The sequence below is a fragment of the Coturnix japonica genome, chromosome 1 (genome assembly GCF_054131305.1).
Source record: "Coturnix japonica strain WE chromosome 1, WE-NBRP24, whole genome shotgun sequence".
Taxonomy (NCBI): Eukaryota; Metazoa; Chordata; class Aves; order Galliformes; family Phasianidae; genus Coturnix; species Coturnix japonica.
In genome coordinates this window covers 30101244-30124485 of record NC_140663.1, presented here as the reverse complement: position 1 = coordinate 30124485, position 23242 = coordinate 30101244, and the positions used below count along the sequence as shown (strand labels likewise).

Genomic DNA, 23242 nt, shown 5'->3' with positions numbered 1-23242 from the left:
AAAGCACTTGACCTTAGAACAAATCCTTGCACTGTCACTCCTTGATAAAGGCAGCAGTGAATGCTGAAGCTTCTGAAGTGTTTTTTCTGAGTGCTGCACAGCTCAGCACACTAGGCATAAGTGACTTTCTGCAGTGGCCATGACATTTCAGCCTGCCTTACTGTTGAGAGAAGGAGCATAAATACATCATGACATCTCACCAAGAAGTTTCAGAAGCCTGCGCTGACTCCACCAACCATGCATCACTGAAGATCACTTCTTCCACTCACTGCTCGCTTATAGCACAGGCCGCTAAACCCAATATACCCATACACCCTGACTGATAGCCAAGTTCTGTGTGAGAATCGTAGAATCATTAAGGCTGGAAAAGACCACTAAGATCATTTAGTCCAACCATCAACCTATCACCATCATTAGTTTAGAATTTGCACGCTAAGTAACATATATATTAATCTTTCCCTTAACATCACACCGTCTTTTCTCTCAGAAGTATTTAGAAGTGTTAAATTCTGTAAAAGACACTAATATGCTTGTCTAATTATTTAAAATAGACTTACTGTAAGAAGAATTCTGAGATCCACAGATCCCAGAGCTGTAAATATGTAACAGATCCATAGATCTGTTATTCAAATGACAAATTAAGTAATGAAATAAGTGATATAGCTTCACAAATGCTCAACAAACTGTTGAACTGATAGACTATCATGTGGGAGTATCCATCACTGAACTGACTTCCATTAGTCTCCAAAGTGCTTATTGATCAGCTACCAGGTACGCACTGAAAAGAGAACAAGGTTGTAATTTTGCAGATGCTGCATTGCCATCAAGACAGACAGATTGTGCTTTCTGCTGTACTCAGCAAGCATTGTTAAACGTATGCTAGTCCCTTTCTCAAATCAAATGGTGAGTTCATCTCTGACTAGTTTAGGAAGTCTACTACTGCAGATGGAAAATGTAAAATATAGCTTTCTGATAGATAACTAAGTCAGACTGCAAGTAAATAAAAAAGATGATGCTACACAAACTATGTACCCTCCTACTTGTAGGTGACGCACTGTACACTCAGTGATATAAACTTTCATCATTTCTAAGAATTCAGAAAGGGCAGCACATAGCACTTAGTACAGGGAAAGGTACATTAGAGTCAGCACTTAGAAAATTATTTAATTTAAGCCCACAATAATTACTGGGACATGTGAAGCAACAGGACAGCAATTAGTGCCTTACTTTCATGGGCTACCAGTGGAATATTCCTGTAGCAAGGCCGTGGCCTTCATTTTTTACATGCAAGCTTCTTTTCTAGAAAATTTCTTAACCTAGACTACTGACTGAATGTTTCCAAGTCAAAACACATCGTATTTATCTTGAGTTGTCAAAGTAACATGCTTTATTTGTGTAATAAAATTGCCTAATTAATAGCTTTTTCATAGCATTTCTCAGGAAATAAGCATTTAATAGAGCAGAAGTTCATCTCTGTTGGAATTACTGAGTCTGAATAGTTTCAGAATCAACTCTGGTAAGCAGTGAATTCTATTAGAAAGAGGAGCTGCAAGGAATTCATTACATTGGGTTAAAGCTAGTGCTTTCCCCAGGAAGCAAGTAAAATCTTACGCCAATTCCACTATATCATTGGCCTCTAGCAGTTGAGCAGGCTTGATATTTAAATGTTTTCAGCATTCTTATAACTTCCAAGACAGTCTCTGATGTGGCTGCATGAACAACCGCTGACTCAATGCAGAATTACTGATTTCGCCAGATCTCAGATGCCTGATGTACTACAATAAATTGAACACAACTCTTCTACAAAGAATCCAGATTCTGTGTTAATGAGTAAAGAAAAAAAGAAAATCTGGCATCAAGGACTCTCAGAAACAAAACAGCCAAAATTTTAATGAGTGAGATAAAACAATGGGAAATGCAAGTGGCACCGCTGCCCTGGTCTTATTTAATATTGTTTCTTTTGGATTGTCCTTTGGACACTTTCATTCCTCTGCAAACCCTACATTTGTACTGCTTGCAAAAAGCGCAATGCTGGGAGGTGTAACTGGAAAACCAAGTAGGAGGCATGAAGATATTACAAGATATTGTAGCTTCCAAGAGAAATGGAAGAAGAGTTTGGGAAGCTTTCTCTGCAGCAAAGATGTAAAATGAACGATTTATTTCCTCTTCCATTCAACATGTAACAAGATTTCTAAATCTCTCAGTTCGTGAAAAACACCAGCCTAAACCCTTACACTCTTCTGTTTGACTTGCACTTTTTGTTCTGGAATTGCTAGGAAAAAAAATTCATTCTTTCACTACCCAGAACTAACTGGGCTCCTGTTTTCTCATTCCCACTTGCTCAAAGGACTGGCTTACTCCTTATGTAAAATATAGGACTAATAACATTGGCTGAAAGAGTAATAGAGAGAGATAAATGCAGTTGCTAGGATGTTGCAGACCTGAAAATACCGATTGTCTGGCAAAGCCACAGTAAAGCCATGCATAATTAAAAGTACTTGCCACTTATAATTTACTGAGCTTGCAAAGATACAGACTGAAGCTTAGCTATTCAATTATTTTTAGCACAGCGTTTTGAGTAATAACATTAGAACCAGAGCATGAAATACTGAGAACTAAAAATGAAAGAATTTTAAAACGTATTCTCACTAATAACGTGAGTAACGAAGAAAACATACAAATATTTAACGTAGCACACAAGTAAACCTTCTCTATGGAAGAGAGATGGAAATTAGAAAGGAAAGTTTGCCTTATAAAATTCTGATTACTCCAATAAAGTAAACCTACTTCACTCACAGGTTCTCAGTACACACTCTGGAGCCCTGCTTCATCTTCTTCTGTTTATATTTTTTCATCAATCCTGTACGTGATGCATAATTTTAATTAGGATGGCACAAGACACACTGAATACTCCCAGGGAACAAATACAAGACGTATCACAGATATCTCCTACTTTCAAGATAATTCGTAGTGATGCAAATGGGAAAAGAGGAATTATTAAAATGTACACAAGAAGAAAGATCTCCTAATGGAGTTCACTTCTAAAGAACAGCTACTTAATGTTCTAAAATATCTGGGTTTTTGACCCAGAGGTCTGTTTTGTTTTGGACATCTGACTGCAGTTCTGGGCTTTCCACACTCAGTAAGAAGCCAAATCACTCTGTAGCTTCTTGAAAGGCAGACATTCAAATTTTCACTGATCTTTGAACAGAAGGAAGCTTTGTTTTTTTTTTAATTGGAAATCGCTGTGCATTCTCAGTGGAAGGTGGTAAGTACTTCTCAGTGCTTTATTTTTTAATTCTCTTAGAACAATTTCTTTGCAAAATCTATAGCAGGACTTACTGACTAGAAGAATGGTAGTTGGCCTTGATGATCTTTGAGGTCTTTTCCAACCTGGGTAATTCTATGATTCTATGAATTTGATCTAAAAAACATTGATGCTGACGGGCAGAACTCCTTAACTATTGCAATATTCATATATGAACCATGAAGATGTTAATAATTATTGGGAGGTGCAAGTGTAGACTATAATTTCAGAGAAGGGTCACGAAATCATCTTTTATGTCTGGCATCTTCGATGATACAGGTGACTATCATAGTTGATCCAAAGTTGATTATACTGATAATCAGTGGGTTGTGCTTTGGAGGAATTTAAACTTCAGTAAGGTTTTACATTTTAACAGTTACGCTTCATGAAAGCACCATTCCTTAAAAAAAGAACAAAAAAAAAACCACAACACCCCAAAACATATTAATATACATAGACTTCAATATTATCGTACATTTGAATAACCTGAAATTCTTTGGATTTCTTTTGGACAGAAAGATTTATGTCACAACAGTAAGATTGATTTTACTTCTTTTCGTAAGTCAGAAGAAAAGCAAAAAAAATGACTTCTCCCTTTGTAAATGACTGAGAAATTTACTTCCCAGAGTTTAAAACTGTTGACATTTGTTTATGTAAGGCCACTATCACCTTATTCTCTAAACAGTAAACCTTACACAGAATAAAAATCCTATGTATGGAGCTTCCATCTGTCTAAGTATCCTTCTAACTTTACGTACACAAAAATGTATCGCACATAAACTGATGATCATCCTAATGCTGCAAATAGTGGAACAGATGCTACTCAGCACCATCTCGCCACTTTTCTATGCAAGGCTTATATCCGGCTAAATATAGGCACCTACAGCTGATCAAGTCCTCTGCAATCAGCAAAAAGCTGGACAACAACAGAACTAATAGTGTAGTAAATTTCATCAGAAGCACACACTTACACCTCATTAGATGAAGGGTTCTGATCTCCACATATTACATTTTACTGACTATAACTGGAATACAGATGGCAAGCTAAGATTTGCATCTACGCTGCAGTTGTGTAAAAATTAGGTGCGGTTAACTTGATACAAAAAAAATATTTCATTGTATATCAGTAATTTAAATGATGCTTTAAAGTCTGTACTTTATCACCTTCAAAAAACTAACCAGTTAGTAAAGAAAAATCTTTAAGTCTGAGAAAGAATATATGAAAGATATAACATGGAAATCAGCACCTGAATAAATTTTTGCAGCTCTCAGTGGGAAGATGCAGCATGAACACGAGTGAGACTGCTAAAACACAGTCCTGCAGATTTTCACTGGTAATTTAGCCAGGGATTTCAGAACATGCATCAGTGTTTTCCCTGTCCTGGGAGCACATGCACTAATCCAGGCACTGGAGTTATGTAACTGTTTAATTGGAACAAGTCTGTATCTTCAGGACTTAATTCACTGCCAAGGTCCCGCTTGTGCAGTGGCTTCTACAGTTGCTGATTCCCTGGAGATGTGTGAATTGTCCGAGGCTACCACTATTTTCCAGAAGCAGATTCTAGCATGTTTAAAAGAATACAGAAAGGCCTGAGGAAACACAGCTTTATGGTATCACACCCTACAAAATCAGTGGTTATTTTAAGAGCAAAAACGCCTAAAAAAAGACCTCTAAAGAAATGATGTTTTAGCTATATTTCAGGAATTTGCATCCTGAACCACAGTCCAAAAGAATCTAGGGCACTGGTAGAGGTCCACATTCATTTGGGTTTTTTTTTGCAACCACCTAAGCTGTTCAAATGCTTGTCAGCCCATCTACAAGTAGTGCACAATTTTTCCTAGGTCAAAAGAAAAGGAGATCAGAAGCACTCAAATAATGTTTCACCAATCACTGCCTCAGGAGGGCTGGTCTCTGACGTTTTCCTAAGTGTCATTAAAATCCCAAATTGTTTCTTAATACAAATAACATGTTTTTGCTGTTGTGGTTTTGCTTTGATGGTTTGTTTTTTCTTTTTGCCTTCCTGATCTCTCAAATATCATGGATAGGGATGGGAGCAATCCAGAGACTGTTATGTACGGTACAGGAGCATAGAAGCTTCAGCTCTTTCAGGCTGGAGACAAAATTCAAACATACTATTTCCCTGACAATCAGGAATCAACAGACTTTTGTAAGAGGTAGATATTACCATTTCCTCTTCACTGCACAACAATGTTAAAAATAAAATAAAATAAATAAATACAATAAAGATCCTTGCTTTGCTCTTTCTTAGAAAACGTTGTTGGTACCTGCCCCAAAAGTATTTTGGGAAATGGTTTTCAGGTAGACAAGACCTCATCCTGTAGTTATGAGTTGTGTAGGTGAGTTTCAAAAAGGAAACCTTCCTCAGATTTTCCACTAGCAGCTGCTTGCCAAGAGGTAGAAAAGGGAGAAGCTTTGCTCTGGTAAGCTCTGGGTAGAAATGTCTCATTAATAACCAACGAAACTTATAATAAACTGGCTTAGCATAGTCTAGGAGGAGAAGGGGCTGAAAATAAAAATTAATCCTGAAATCCTTAGCATACGTGTTCTAAACAAGTGAGTAGTCTTTCTGCAAGAGATAATTTAGACTTGTGTAAGAAGACAAAAATAAGCGCCTCCACTGGGGGTAACTTGCTAGATAAAAGGATACTTAGCACTTACAGAAGAAGTTCGATACAGAATATGAATAAGATAAAGCAAGTAAGAAACTGTACTTACCGTGTAAAGCTCATTAAGAACTTTCATTAAGTCTTCATGAAGCTGGAATGCAATCTCTTTGCTCTGTAATTAAAAAGAAAATCATTAGAAAAAAGAATGCAAAAACTGCAATATAAACTTCTCTCTTACTGTTAGTATTCATCGTTCATGCTAGTGAATGTAATGGAACTCACATAGACACCATTCTGACAGAATTACAGTGTACTATAAATAAAGATTCGGGGAAGCAGAGGTAGACACACAACATCTGGACAGAAAACTCCTGGAGGGAAACTCAGAAGCAATTTAAGAGAGATATTCTCATGAAGCATCAGGAGATTAGGTGCCAACAGAAAGGGTAAAGGTCGGGATTAATGTTATAAGCCTTTTTAATGGAACAGACTGTGTACTGTTTTAAAATTGCTATGCTATATACATAAACTAAACCACATGGAATGTGATACTCCAGTGGGACATCCCTCCCAGTTCTAGATCTAGAATAGTCTTTGTTTCTCAGCACATGCAATTATCTAAATATTTATGCAAGAAATAATTGTGGCTCCTCTCTGAAACAGATACTCAACTGCATAATATTTCACAGAGTGGGCTGCTGAAACAGCTTTGTTTAGCTTTCCTGGACTCTGCCTTTACTTTCATTCTGACCCAGAAAAAAGAAATGCTTGGCAGCAGTTATTAACAAAATCAAGTATGTCAAAATAAGAGCATTTAATTAGAGTCTCATTCAAATATATTCCTTTGTCAGTTGTCCACAGAGTTCAATCAGCTACAACAGTTGAAGGCATTTGTACCACAGCCTTTGGAAAACAACTACAGAACAGAACTACAGGACTTGTTAAACAGCCCGGCTACATTTGTTCTGCAAAGTGTATAATTGTAACATACATGCTCTCTTTTTTTTTTTTGTTCTCCTCAGTGAATATATTGATGATTAGCCCAACTTCTAAAAACTCCCAACTGTGTAATAAATAACAACGTTAGCTATGAGAAGTACTCTGTATTTGGATAGAAGCCAAAGGAAAATCTTCTGGGGCAGCTAATCTCCAAAGCTGCTAACACATACTTGGCCATCACCAAAACACCTGCAGGAAGAACCATTTCTAAATGACAATTTCCAGTGCGACACCCACATATGAAAAGGAGTCACAGCACACATCCCATCCACTACGTCTTCCGAAAGGACAACCAACACATACATACAGTAGCTGGAACAGAAAACTTAGCACATTTTGCTCCTGTTTACGCTTGGACTAGATGACCTTAGAGGTCTTTTCCAACCTTGATGATTCTATGATTCCACTCCTATTGTCATACCAAACTCTGGGCAGTATGTTCAGGAATCTGCCTTAATACTTAACGATATTCATACCAATCCTTACATGCAACATGATTTTTAACTGACAAGAAACTAGAATTACAATCATGGAATTGCAGAATCATAGAATGATTTGTGCTAGAAGGGACATTAAATACCAACCAGTTCCAACCCCCTGCCATGTGCAGGGACACCTCCCACTGGATCACGCTGCCCAAAGCCCCATGCAAACTAACCCTGAACACCTCCAAGGATGGGGCATCCCACAGCTTATCTGGGCAGCCTTTGCCCGTGCCTTATTACCCTCACAGAGAAGAATTCCCTCCTAATGTCTAATCTAAACCTACCTTCATTCAGTTTAAAACTACTACCACTACCACTATACCCCCTGAGATAAAGAATCCCTCTTCAGCTTTCCTGTGGGCTCTATTTAGGCACTAGAAGGACATCTCCCAGAGCCTTCTCTTCTGCAGGCTAATAACCCCGACACTCTCAGCCTGTCTTTGCAGGAGAAGTGCTCCAGCCACTTGATTGTCCCCATGGCCCTCCTCTTGGCCCACTCCTACAGATCTGTACTCTTCTTTTGATACGAGATCAAGAGCTGAACACAGTGCTTTAAGTGAGGCCTCACAAGGGTAAAGAAAAGAGGAGCAATCACCTCCCTCACCATGCTGGCCATCCCTCTTTTGATGCAGCTTCACAGTTTAGACAGGTATGATTGTAAGAGTATCGATACTTTTAAGATACTGGGGGGATTTGTGAATCAGGTCACCTCTGCCACCCTTGATGGGCAGGACGTGACAGCAGCCCAGGATATAGTTGGCTTTCTGGGCTGGAAATACACATTGTTGGCTCATGTTAAGAATTAACAAAGTCTTCTAAGAGATTCTTTTATTCCCAACAGCATCAGCTGTAGTAACCAAGGCCCAGTAAGATAAATGCTCTGTTGATGATAAATGTCTGTCAAGATGACAGACATTAAGACTGTTAGATGTAAACATAATCACAAGGGAAAAAACCAGTAGGGATGAACTCTAGCTCTGAGCAATTTATTCCTTCCAACTGTTGGTCAGCAGCTACCATCTCAAAGCTGCTGACAGCCCAAGCCCTAAACACAGCAAGGTGGATTCTAAGTAGTCTTCATGATTTAACTGTGCAGTGAAAAGCTGTTGTTTGAAAGTGAGACAGAAAAGCAGGTTTTCTTTGATTTTTCTTTTCCCCCCAGACTCTGCTGTAAAAGAAGAACACACGAACAAAAACCAACCAAACATAAAACCCAGTAAAAATCAGGGAGACGGAGACTAGCAATGCCACATGATCACAGATGAGTCATCCTCCCATCAATTCATCTGGGGACTCAGCCCTCAGTACTGGAGGATATTATGTCAGTTTCTGTCTTTTTGCTGGAATTGTCCAATAAAAATCAGGAAATTTGCTTAGCATTATCAGCATCGAAAGGATTAATTTTCAGGAACCTACACCTTTTACATTAACATTTATAATCAAGAAATACTGACTCAAGTGCAAGGCTTTTAGTGTGTGATATTCAGAGCGTTAGAGCAGCAGATAAGAAGTGCATTTATTTTCAGTGGTTAATGGCTCTCCTGTTTCTCCTTGATGCTGCCTATTCCCCGCAGCAGTTCAGCATGTCTAGGAGCTTCTCCTCAGGGCAGCCAAACAGAACATAAGATGCAACACACATTTTTGTGGAGTTAAGCTGATAGCTCTAATCGTGCCATTAAAACCCAAGGACCAATCACTGAGATGCTTCTTTATTCACTGTGTCCTAGGGAAATGTATTAGCATCTATTAACCGAAAGAACATAGACGGTAATAAAAATGTTAGAGTCCATACAAATTGTTGTTAAAAATATATTAGTAACCAATCTGGTTCAAAGCACATTTTGAAGAAACTGTCATAATATGAAAGCTCTGTCTTTGTTTTTGTTTTAATATCCAAATTACTGGTAGGATAGATCATGCCTGCGCAACAGACACAAGCAAGTGTACTTAAATCAGCCTTTCAGCATATGCCCAATTTTCATCCTATTAGTGATCCTACTGATGTTCTCAAGATTAGCATTTATTGAATAACAACTGATACGCTAAGAATTGTAGTCCTCATTAATACCCTTTCTCTGGAGTCTGTAAGGAATTTCTCTCCATTCTGTCCATTGGGAACCCAATCTTTACTCATCTGTTGTTTTTTTTACTGAAACTTTAGGCAGTGGAATTGTTCCTGGAACTCTTTATTGTCTGTATTTAGCACACACAGTACTACTATCAGTTACATCATTTAGGGAAAATATTCTGTGACTATTTCTTTTAAATGAGTCTGCTGCTGGTCCCTGGGGGAAGCGATATGCGAACCCGTGTTTAAAAGAAGCTTCTGTAAGCTGCTGTGACACTGACACAGCTATTGTGTCACAGTAACGTTCTGTCCCAGATTTGCCAGTTTATAGCAACAAATAGTTTTGCTATCCTTTTAAACCTTTAAACGTTTAAGAAAGTGATGTGAAAAGTCTCTACGTATGCCACAATTTTCCTAACCTCCAAACAGATTTGGCAGGTGGTCATATTCCCTGCTAATAGTCAGATTATGGAACTAAAATATTTATTGTACTTGGCTTCTCCAGCATCTTTTACTGTAAACACTGGAAGATATGTTCATCTTGCCTTGTTATGGTTTCTGTCCAAAGAAAATACATTTTTATAAATTATAAATATACAAATCTGCTTAAGGATTTTGTGGCTGTGTGTTTATACAGTTGATTATTAATGCTGGGGTAACCAGAATCGCTGCATGAAATGTTCTGCATAATACTTTTCCCTTCTGCTTGACATTTTTCCTTATTGCTTTATTCTTTAATTGTCCCCATGAGGCCATCTACCCCATCTGCCTGAAGAGATGTGCAAGCATGCAAGATCTGAACTCTGCTACTTTATGTCTGCAGTTTTATGTGCAACAAGAAGGCAGGCATGAACAGCAATCTGCACTGCTTTTATATGCCAGCAACTGAAAAATAGAAGAGCTGAAGTGCCTCCCTGGTAGTAAGAAGCCTGACATAATATCATCAGGTAGATGCCTTAGTATCTCTGAACTAGATCCTATCTTTGTCCTGCATTTCATATAGAACAACAGCGGGTACAACACAAATCTTGTTCATAAGGACTAGAGCAAGGGGTTGCTACACGTAACAGACATGAGCAGGAAAGGGAATAAAACAATACTGGTAGGTACGGCCAGGAAAAGAAGATATTGTTTGATTTTTTCATTACATAATTTTAATGAGAAAAAGTGTTGGATGTCACATTTCTCATTCTATATGTATCTTCTATTTGCTCTTGCAATTTCTGTCAGGTGAACATGTGCATTTTGCAGCTAATCTCAGTCTGGTTCCTGGTGGATGTCAACTAAGCAGTCCTGAGATGTGAGGTACCTTAAGTCAGACATCTCATTCCCATCAGACAGAAATTATGGTTGAAGCTGCCCATTTGAACTAAATCTAAGCGCAGACAGCTTATGTTCTTCATGAATAAAACAACACAATTTGCTAATAGCTCCACTTCCCGCACTGGTCTTGTTTTTCTCTCTGTTCAACATGGTTCACCTCATTTCATACTCGCTTTCCCTTTTACTCAGAACTGGAACTTCGCCATCATTAGATTTTTAATTGGTTCTGCACCTGGGAAGTAAAGGCAAATTAACCACCTCAGTAGCACTCTGCAGCAAGCACTACAGCACGAATTGTCTACACTGGAACATGCTGGAAAGACCAATTTCTCCAAGAAGTACTAATTCCTGACAGAGTAAAGTCCTAAAAATAAGTGCTCAAAATTAACTGGTGAACAATCATTGCCACACTGAGGATAAATGCTTGTAAAACTCATTTACATCACTTCAAGGTGCTATGTGTCTTCCTGCTACCATTTCCTTCACATCACAGAGCCCTGCTCACATCCCTTTATGCATCCCTTAGGGAGCTTACCCTGCCTGTGCTCCAAAATATCTAATAGCTTTTTGACGTAACAGTATCACTCTGTGTGTTAACTAGAAAACCCAGCTGAAAGGTAGCATAAGGCTGGTTAGGATGTGGGCTCCACTAATGTGTGCTTCAAGGTACGCACATTCAATTTCTTTTCTCTTCTTCCCCCAGCAGAACATTCACGTTAGGAATAAAGATGCAAGAAAAACCTCTTGGTCTTCTTCAAGAAGCTATGCTAGAGTGAGAAAACCTGGTGTTACATGTTCTTGGGCATGATCTGGAGGAAAGACAAAAGTCTGTCAGGAAAATGCAAGTGGGGCATTGTGTCAATGTTAATACATTGAAAAAAGGTCCACATATTTTCCCCCTTCTGAATGGTAAGCTGCAGCAATCCCTATTTATGAATTATGAGTTATTATGATTCTGTATGGAAAACTTAAGGTATTTTTATACAACACATCTGGAGAGAAGGAAAGCAAAAGAAAGATTTCTAGCACTAGAGACCCTCAACTATGGGCCAGCCTAGTAATGCACATATAGCAAAATAGAGCAACATAAGCAATTGAAAAGCCATTCATTCCAAACCCATTACTGAAAATTTTTTACTGTTTCAAGCAAGTCTGAGACATCTCCACACAGACTATACTGGAATATTTCCACATTGCTTTTCCATCATCTTTTCAAATTCCAACACTATCCCCCTAATTAGTAAACTTACTTGTTTGTGAATAACAGCTTTATATAGACGCAAGTTAACACAAACCATTAGAGACTGAAGAACTAGAAATTTTGATCCTATTACTGCTACAGGTTTTAATGCACAGCAATAAAATTGAGTCATGTTTTCAGTTCTTTCCCATCAACTACAACCTATGCATTCTCTAAATAATTCTTCCCACTCTACTGTTACCTGTCGAGATTGTAGGCAGGTATATGTGAAAATGTTTAGAATGCATTAACCTATTACCTGTTAATCTGTCTCAACTCCTTGAAGGGGTAGATAACAGCAGGACAAGCAGAAATGGTTTTAAGTTGAAGGAGGGGAAGATTAGGTTGGATATCAGGGGAACGGGCTGTGGATGCCCCATCCCTGGAGGTGTTCAAGGCCAAGTTGGATGGGGCTCTGGGCAGCCTAGTCCAGTATTAAATGTGGAGGTTGGCAGCCCTGACTGCAGCAGGGGGGCTGGAGATTCATGATTCCTTCCAATCCAAGCCATTCTATACTTCTATGATGATTACCCCTTGCTAGACACACTGTTGTTTAGTCATGTACTTTATATTCTGTACAATTCTTGGAACTCTTTCTTGTACTAAATACAACTGTTGCCTACAAACCTCACAATTGCAACTGATGGATCTGCATTTACATTCTATTTTTATTTCATAACCTAGTAACAATGAAGACTGCAAACACTTTATACAGACCTCAAGCTAATATGCCTTAGAGTGCTTAGCCAAACTGAGATATATATGTAGGTCACTCCAAAAGTAATGCCCCCTATTTATTTTCATGGAAACTACAACAGATACAAAGAACACTACTTGATAGAGAGATTCTCAGCTGCAAAACACTGTTTTTTGACCATTAGCTGTGCATTTTCACCAGTGATGAATAAGAGTCTGCACGCTGCACTTGTAAAAATCTGCACCAGAGGAGGTGACCCACTGTGACTGACACCACAGCTGAAATGCAACATCCACTGCCTCACTGAGTTCATATCCACTGTTTGGTCTCCAGAAACATTCAGCAAACCTTGGTGAATGTCAACAGGTGCCATTTTTTCCACATGGAGGAAACGTGGAAACACCTTTGTTTTGTGTACACTCCCATGTCCATTTGGATTATGTACACTTCCTGGGGGACCTGGTGGACAAGAAGCTGGATATGAGCCAGCAGTGTGTGCTTGCAGCCCAGAAGGCCAACTGTGTTCTGGGCTGAATTAAAAAAGGGGTGGCCAACAGGGAGAGGGAGGTGACTGTCCCCCTCTACTCAGCTCTTGTGAGGCTCCATCTGGAGCACTGCGTCCAGGACTGGGACCCACAGCACTGGAAGGACGTGGAGCTCTTGGAGTGGGTCCAGAGGAGGGACACTAAGATGATCAGAGGGCTGGAGCACCTCTCCTGTGAGGAAAGGTTATTTATGAGGTGCATAGTGATAAGACAAGATTTTAAACTAAGACAGGAGAGGTTGAGGTTAGAGATTAGGAGAAAGTTTTTCACACAGAGGGTGGTGATGCACTGGCACAGGTTGCCCAGGGAGGTCGTGGATGCCCCATCCCAGGAGGCATTCAAGGCCAGGCTGGATGTGGCTCTGGGCAGCCTGCTCTGGTGGCTGGCAGCCCTGCATATGGCGGGGTGGGGGGATGATCCTTTTGTGGTCCTTTTCAACCCAGGCCATTCTATGATTCTATGTCAGATGCCATTTTGCCAGACTGCCCTTCTACTACCCTCTGTCACATGGCAACAATACATAGTGGTATACTGTTGGGAAGATTCAGTCTCCACTGCTGTACCACCACCATCTGCCTCTGATGCCACAGGCTGACTTAATAAAATAGGAGGTGTTACCTTTGGAGCAGCCCTCATATGTTATATGGCTATGAAAAACATGCAATGGGCATGTACTATAATGCTTAATGATCTAACAGAAGTAGTTATGCGATCAGAAATGTATGTTCATACCCAACATTGGGAAAGAAAGGAAAGTCCTTCAAGGAAGTCACAGTATATGCTAAAATATTTACACCAAGGCAAATCTGCAAGGCACACCCTTAATGTGGCTTGAATCAAAGTTTCTCCAATGACAGAGTTACAATGAAATACCATTTTTACAAATAACTCATTAATTCAGCATGGCTATTTTGGGAATCATACGTGAAAACTATTTCCTATCTGCATGGGTAGACAAATGTGTTTTTGAAAGAAGAACAGGCTTTTTTCCTTGCCTCTTAGATATCTGCAGTTCAGTTCTTAATGTCAGCAGCATATACAGTAGGTTTCCAGGCACTTCAGTGCTAAGGACTTCCTCCATAAGAACTGTCATGAAGAATTTATAAGTGTGCTACAACAGATTTTATGCTACATGTGCTGAACCTTCTCTTCAGATGCTACTGATTAAGACACATTTGCCTTCCTCATGCATCTGAGGGCCCCACTGCAGAAGAGGCTTTACCTTCTTGAACATTCTGGTGGAGTCTTCGCTTATCTGCATGAAGCGCATGATGACATTGTTCAGGTAGATATCGCTCAACGTTGCATGGTCTTTGCTTTCTCTTCTCACTTGGTTCAGGAGTAAATACCAGCAATTTACTGGTGATAAGAGGTTCTGATCTTTTCTAAGAAGGGGAGATAAATATGTGTTATGTACAGAAACGGAAAAGCTACTTTATTATCACAATCACCCCCCCAATATTTACACTCATAACTTGTTCACTGTGCAAAAATGGCTACTTCTGAAAACTCAGCCTATCCATTCTTGGAGTAACTCAGATCAGGCAAGTTTCAGGTGATTCTTTTAAGACAAATTTCACAAATCCCACGAGGCCTGGATACAAAAATACCAAAAAAGTGCAAGAATTTGGAACACTTCAAGACAGCCAACAGTTTAAAAGTCTTGCCACAAAGCTTACAGACTGTGTACATGTAAATATAACTATGCAAAATTAATAAAGGTGGCTGCTGAGAGTAACAGTAATTAGCTATACAATCAGAAGGAAATGTCACAAGCATATCTATATTCTGTGTTCAGCATTCATAAATCCACAGCATTCATGAACATACTGCTGCTGCCAGTCACAGCCAGTTCAACTACAGGGCCAAGAGCAGTACAGACATTTTCCCCAATGATCCAGTTTTGAAATTTCTTTACAGAATTTTGTGCTATGGGCCCAAGCGACTAATGTTGCAGATGGTGAAATCACAAACAGCTTCTCATTTCTTTAACACGAATAGAAATGTATGTAATTCAACAACTGTTTCACAGACAAACAAAACCTATTGGTAATATTTGCCTTATGATTTTACTGAAGCTTTAAGTTTGCCTTCAAACCACATGGTCTAAAAGCTTGCTGCTGCTCTTTCTTTTTTCTTGCATAGGGATTCTCATATTGTAAATAAGGATCAAGACATGGAGATAACAGTCATGGGTGGCAATGAATTGAGGAAGAAACTCCTTCAGCTCTTGGTAAATTATTCTAATGATTAACCAGAGCCACTGTTAACAATGTGTCTTTAATTCCTCATCTGATTGTCTAGCTTTAGCTTTTACGCCCAGAATCAAAGCGACAATGAATGACTAACAGACACCAGCCTTTTCTTAATCATTCAGTGTGCTCTGATTTGCTATGAATCAGAAGCGTGTTCAGGAAACTTCCCTGTTTTGTTGGAGTGGGACATCTTAACACAGCTACTCACAGCAACAAGTTTCAGGGTGTTGTCATATAGCTCAGCCAGCATAAGCATCCCTGAAGTGCCATGCTGACATTACTTGGTCTGCACTGCTTCCACGTGTCCCAAAGGTAATTCTACCTTCCCACAGGAAGGTACTCCCACCTTCCTGCCTGTTCTGGGAGGGAATGGTGGGAAAAGCAAGGAGACCACCATCTTAAGTGACTTCTCACTTCTTGAAACAGCCAGACAAAAACAAAGTTGAAGACAGGACTTCAGTCATGACACTCATGCACATTGGCTGTTCTGGATTTAGCTATTGTTTAAGAATGTGAAAAGATGTTTGTATGTAGAAGGCAAAAGGATCTTGACACAAGCTATGTAACAGCCTGGTCTCCTTCTGAAGCAGTGACATACACATCTTGGTTATTTCACAGAACTATTGAGTCACTTAACAGAATTTTTACAAATATATAGCACTGTTCTTTGACTTCTGTGTGCTGTACTCAGGTTAACCTCCTCTGTGTCTGAAGTGTTTGGAGAAGATTTTTGTCCCCAAGCAAAAATGTCTGTGTCTACAGCACCATAATACCCGGATAGTGGAAAAAAAAAATCCAAACACATTTTTGGGTTATAATCCTAAACAAAAGAAAGCCAGGCAGATGCATTCATTAATCAGTTCAGCTCAGGAAGATAACCAGGTAACACCATGTCAGCAAATAATGCATTTGAAACACTTTCTGAAATGCTGTAAATGCTTTTTAACAAATACCACTTGGTCACTTCTGTTTTGCCCCAAGTTATTATGCCTTCAGAGGGATACATTAAATTGCAAGCAAGACATAACATTCACATCCCTGTCCAGGGATAAGAGTGGCAAAGAGGTACTGGAAGTTCACAAGCTCAAGCAAATCAAAACAGCTTTCTCTCTCAATGCCTTTTTGTCAATATTCATGGCCTTTGTTGCTGTTGTTGTTGTTGTTGCTGCTGTTGCTTTTATAATATTGACTGACCTATTTAGACACTTTTAAAATCTGCCAACCAACTCTCCAGTTACTCCACAGAGGCTGACATGGAGTTGAGGAGGAAGAAATATCTTACTTGTACTGCTGATGGTCTTTTGTACTTCTTGTTTTTGCCATGAACCTCTCTGCCAGTTTCTCCAGGTTTCGGGAATACTCCATCTCGATTTCTGACTTCTTGCGGAAGAAGTCCTGCAGATCCTGAAGAAGCTGCACTCTCATTTCAGTCTGCTGCTCCAGGCATTTCTGCTGCTCTATGAGTTGAGCTCGGATCTCTAATAAAAGAAGCACATGCCAATCAAGTCAGTGAAAGTAAACAAGAACTAAGCATTATGAATCAAAATTACAAACACTCTGGAGAACTTCAGCCTCTGCATCCACACCAACTGGTCCTGACTTTCAGGTCTGGTGGTGGGATGCAGCCAAGGTAGCCCTCATTTCTGTCATGACACACATATCATTGGGCCACGGTGTCCTCCCACCCACTGTCAATCTGCTGGGCTCATATGATCAGATCTGCCTCCCATTTCCTCTCCCAGCCTCTGGCATTAGCAAGACATCTGGCTCAGAGCTATCTGCTTGTGGGGGGTGGTGGTGTTCAACTGTTTGAGCAGCAGCTCCTTCTGCTACCCCAAAAATTTTAGGCTAAGCATATATCCTTTGGGCTGTAGTCAGCTCCCTGCCAGGTGGACCATGCCAGCTCATATCACCCTGCACACTATGGAAATAATTCTGCAATAAACTTTGGAGGCATTATCTACCCTGACTGTGCACAATGAGCCTTCACAGCTGCCCATCTACACCAGAGGGAGAACTGGTGGTATTATTCACCAATATGCTACAGTGAGCTTAGAGCAACAAGTGCTGTTGTGTTTTTGAAGCAGCTATCTGAAAATGTGTAAAAAGTTTCAGACACTGTGGTACATTTATTAATATATAACGAAATTAGTCCATTTGGAAGAGAATGTCTGCTTATAGAGAGCATCTGGAGTAACAGGGAAAAGCCTCCAGATCTCTTACCACTGTATTCTGTGCTGTTTGCCATATGTACGGTTACTACATGTCTTTATTTAGGTCTCTTTAAAAAAGAAACAAACCCCAAATCATTTCTATTTCTTTAGTGCTAAGTTGGTAACCACATTCTGGAAATACGTGGTCTAAAAATATCCCTCTACCTCTTTTGTGAGGCTGGTTCATTAGAGTTTTTGAATTTGCCCGTGCACACTAGAATCCAACACTGTGGAGTAAACACTTTGCAACCACCATATATATACGTACAGTTTATAATTATATATTGGTAATAAAACAATATGCCAGAAATGATGTTCATGAAATTGAGGATGTTTATTTCAGCACACAGTCACTGAGTCCCATCCCCAAACCACATCCTTTAGTGCTACATCTGCACCTCTTGAATATGTCTAGGGATGGTCACTGTACCACTTTCCTGGGCAGCCTTTTCGTATAGAAATTCTTCCAAATATCCAACTTAAAGCTGCCCTGACTCAATCTGGGGCTGTTTCCTCATGTCCTTGGGCTGCCTCCTCACGTTCTACTGATTTAACCATGCTGTAGGTGAAAAGACATCAGAAATCTTAGATGCTTCATCGGACAGAAGTAGAAAAGTCTTTCTGAAAACCACCACTAACATCAGAGGGAACTGCAAATCAGTAAGCAACAATGAAATTGCAAAAGCTTATCTGAGGCAACTAGGAACTAATGCATCTTCACTCATCTTAAAGCAGATCTAACAGCAGAGATTCAGTCTGCTGGGACTCAAATGTGTGTACTGAAATAAGGTGGGATGAGCATAGGAAGCTGTTAAGTCAATATATTTACTGGAGGAGACAGATACTGCAGTGTTTTCTTCCAAACCTCCCTTGAGCTACCATCTGCTGTGTTAATCATTAATGAGACCATCCATTTTTATACTCTAGTAGGTGAACCAAAGAATACATGTTTTGGTTTTCATTTCATTTAAAATCAGCTCATCAGAAAAGGACCATGCCTCCAGCAAGGCTGAGCCACTGTAATACAACACCCTACCAATGACATTCATGTACACAGAGGAGAAAAGCAAACTGAAGCTGGAAGGTTATTAACAGAAATAATTAAAAAAAAACCAAACATTTTTCCTTGAGTGTCCACTACTTTGTGGACACTATTATCACAGAAAATTCCCAGTTAAAGGATATCAGTTGCACAGATTCACTTATCAGAAGCAGGAGTTTTGACTCTATCCAAATCCACACACATTATCCCTGTACTTTGGTCATCCCCCATTCTCACCAGAGATTTTCCACTAGTGACTTTAAAACCAGAGCACTGTACGGAACAACTACCTTCTCATTATTTTGTAGGTCAGTGGATCTTGCTGCTATAATTCTTCCTTTCTAGGCAAGCTTTTACCATAGCAACAAGAAGAAGAAAGATTGTAGAAAAAGGAATACATGAACAGAGATGTAAGAAACAAGGAATGTGGGATGACAGATTCCATGTAAGAAAGCTGCTTGACAGCAGTGGTTTCCTTCAAGCTTGCATGTTCAAAACCAAAACTGAATCATGACCACTGATGGTGATGGTGCCTGGTGGGCTCCAAGCTCTGTGCAAGGCATTAGGTTAGTGATGTGGGACAGCAGCTTCATGAAGGATGTCTCACAATTCCTGGCTGGTTGGATCTCAGCAAGGAAAAAGACTGCCAGTCCCATGGCTATGCCTCTCATCTGCAGCAAGGGGTGATGCACGTTCTGTTTTTGTCAGCAGACCAGGATCTGTTCAGAAGAAACTGTGGCACAGCAATTCTCCTTCCAGCCCTTCGTGTCCTTCTGCTCCTGCTCTTTCTAATTCTACTTCTAGTAATAATGTGTGTGATGCCATGCTGCTAGACTGGGGAGATGGCAGTGAACAAGAAATGTTGTGATTTCCACTTGCTGATAAGAGACAACTGTAGATTAAAAAAAAAAAAAAAAAAGGGAAAGAAAACCTAACAAACACTGGCACAACAGCCAGCCAGTCTGAGTGGCTGCACATCACAAAATCCCAATTAACTGGCCAAGTACTACTAAGCAGCACAGACTGTCCATCTCCTCCTGTTAAGGAAAAATTCACCAAGGCAACACTGTTGTCCTTAACAAATCCACATGTGTGACTTCCCCAGAGCTGCAAAGAGCTGCACTATATTCAAAGAAATAACTACCCAATATGCTGAGAGGGTGCCAAGTAAAAACCAGAAAGCCCAAACTCTATAAAGGCACAGACAGGTGCAGCAGGCAACAGAAGACTGCCTGTCCTTGCTCAGTATTGCAGGCACATTTAAATTAAAAGTCGAACTGATGCCAGCTGTAAGGGACAATGACATTGTCCTACTCTGCTCTGTGGGGTAGCTGATGTCAAATGATTGTCAAACTGTGGACAAATTAACACCTTCGCCTTCTCTGCACAGCAATTTTCAGCCATAACCACTGCTTTTATGGCCAACCAAAGGGAATCCCATCCATTTACAATGCAGCTTCAACAGACTGAGCTCACATCAGGTGGAAAAAACCCACAACCCCTGAGCAAACTTTTGTTCTGCAGATTTTCATATTAAAACTCAGTTTAAATTTATGCCCCACTCAACAATGTCTCTAGAATTAAAGCATTACGAAAAAAAACTGGTTTTGTTTGTCGGAGCCTTTAAGATACTGCTTTAGCTTTTAGCATATTTTCTTCTGACAAGACATTAAAGCAGTGCACTACAGAAACAAAAGCAGATGAGATCAGAGCTGTTTAGAGGTGAATGGAGTAGAGGGAACTGAACTACTGGTATCTTCCAAATCATAATCAGAAATACACTCATCAAAGTTGTCTCTTGTACACAGTGCAGCATTACAATGACTTACACAGCACTGCAGTAACATGCGGCCAATGACTCATCCAAAGGCACTTGCAGTGAAATACATAGATGTGACACATGGTGATCACGCTGGCCACACACCAGCAGGGAACACAACTCATCACATTCAACCCCATGACCAGCCCACCACCACCACGCTCCATCAAGCATCCTGGAAAGCTGTGGATACTCCTCTCCTGACTTCAGAAGGCAAGAAGCTGGACATCTCATAGATACACAGCATTCTCTAGCTCTAAAATTTAACATGGATTCTAAATCAAAACAGTGTTATTTTAGTCTATGAAGACTACCCTCACAACCCACTGGAACACCCATGTTCCTCACAGGTGATGCTGCACTGCCCATGTGGTCAGGCAGTCTCCAGCCACACCACTCTCACGAGACCTCCAGACCACTGCAAACCCTCACTACCAAACTCAACCCACACATCCCTTACGAACCCTTCACAGCACTGTTATATGGACACTTTCCACTAGAACTCCCTCTGAGCTGCTGCAGCCTGCCATCCTCAACTCCCTGCTACTCTATCTGGGTGGAAGTACTTCTGTGCTTGTGGAACAGCACTGGTATGGCTTTTGCTGTTTGCTCAAAACCCTGTAAAGTGCTACATGAACCAGATCCTGGTTTGCTCCCTGGGTCTGCAAGCTTCCCACCTGCTGCCTTCGCATACTGAAGTTGTGATTACAGCATACAGATGCATCCATCCAGCAGAATCACTGGATAATGACGCAAAAAGCCCCAGGGCCCCTTCCTGCTAATGGTGATAAAAGCAAGAAGCTCATCGAAATTATTTAAGAGTACAAATACATTCTAACAGGGCATGTTTTTCTGCAGATCTTCATCCACTTGGTAACTTCAAAGAAAGCTGTATCACCTACCCACCTATTTCAAATATCCTCCTCACAAAAAAATTACATTCCATATTAGCTTTAAAACAGTCAGTGTCTCATCAAAAGCACTCAGGTGATTTTTGATACCGTTTTAGACTTTCTATTTTCAATCCGCTACAACTTACCCATTTTTTTATACCACTGATACACATATTCCTCATTCTTACGTTTATGTGATCCAGACTGTATTTCACAGGAGAAGATTCAGAGCTTAAATTCAGTTTAGATACCATTTAATGGCTGGCATGTGTTTGTAATTAAGGAGATATTGTTGCCTTGTTTGTTTTGTAGCTCCTCCTTACAGACACAATCTTACATGATTCTCGCTGTGCCTCAATTATTTCATAGAAGACCAGCTCATGTCCAAGTTTGCTGGTTGAAGCTGGGACACTACAAAGAATGAGAGAATGGTTTGGGCTGGAAGGGACCTCAAGGGCCATAAATCTCCAACCCACTGCCACAAGCGGGGTTGCCAGCCACTATATCAAGTACCTAGATCGTTCTGCCCAGGGCCCACACAACCTGACTTTGAACACCACCAGGAATGGGGCATCCATAACCACTCTGGGCAGTCTGTGCCAGCACCTCACCACTGTGAAAAACTTCCTTGACATCTAATTTAAATCCCCCCTCCTTCAGTTTAAAACCACCCCCCCTTGTCCTATCACTGTCTACCTGTGTAAAAAGTTTATTTCCTTCCTCAAGAGATCTAATTTCCCAGTTCACCCTTATCTTCTGTCTTTATGAGGATCTGCCTTTGGCTTCTTGATTGAGATGAGCAGAGCTTTGGTTTAGCTGAACACAGCTGGCCAACAGCTGCATCAGTGCAGACATTCCTCATCCCCATGAAAACACAGATAACTTGGTTTACAGAGCCAGTTTTTCCCATGTTTAGATATTCTCAGGAAAGTACTTAGATCCAGCTGGCCAGGTGGAGTGTCAGCAGAGAAAGAGCAGCAGTAACCACCAAAAAGCCCAGGGAAGCTCCACCGTGCACAGTTAGGATTAAGTCATGCCTAGGATCAGCACTCCCAAGCCTGTCTGGGATGCTATCCTGTCTCTCAGCAGACAAGAAGATAAAGACTGTAAGATGTACAAGCTCTATGGTGCCTCTTCTGGCCCAGCTGCTGATACTTCTCTGGAATATATGAAGCCTAAAGGTACTAGTGTTGGACAAGCTTTTATTTCTCAGAGCCATAACTAGAAAGCTGTCGAAGTGTTTCTATGATAAATCATAGGAGAAGCAGTGTGGTCAGCAGGGATCTTGGCTCACGCTCTGCTCCAGGACCATTTTCTAGGACCACAAGCACTTCCAAAGCCAGGAAATCCCAACTGCCTGACAGCTGATGAGAGGTGCTGGAGTCAGGCTCTCACAGGTTGCTGCAGAAATGTCTTTAAATAGATCATAAGTCTATTCCACAACATTAACTTTCTATAACAGATGAGTGATAAGCACTTCCCTGTCTTCAACATGCACATAAGAAATGTGGCTGCATAGATAGTGACAACCTGGAGCTTCTGAAGGCAGAATTTTTGGGGACTTTCTTCTATTCCCTAGCTGATTTCACTTAGGACATGGCTTACACATGCTTACACTTAAAATGAAACCTGCCCAGTGCAAACCCCAATTATAAACATATTGTTGGTTGCATGCCATTTCCCAGAAAAATCCATTTCAGGATTTTTGTTTGCTTGGGGATTGTGGGG

At 40.3% G+C, this 23242-nt stretch overlaps 1 protein-coding gene across 2 annotated transcripts in view; it reads right to left on the bottom strand.

The window, feature by feature from the left end:
• Positions 1-23242, bottom strand: part of SRGAP1 (SLIT-ROBO Rho GTPase activating protein 1) — a 129895-nt gene that overhangs the window by 50599 nt on the left and 56054 nt on the right. For both annotated transcript variants that reach the window (XM_015855441.3, XM_015855445.3), the window contains exons 2-4: positions 16830-17025; positions 14515-14677; positions 6045-6107 (exon numbers count right to left, since the gene is read on the bottom strand). In XM_015855441.3, the coding sequence (XP_015710927.2) occupies positions 6045-6107; positions 14515-14677; positions 16830-17025 (422 nt within the window). The remainder of the gene's footprint in view (positions 1-6044; positions 6108-14514; positions 14678-16829; positions 17026-23242) is intronic.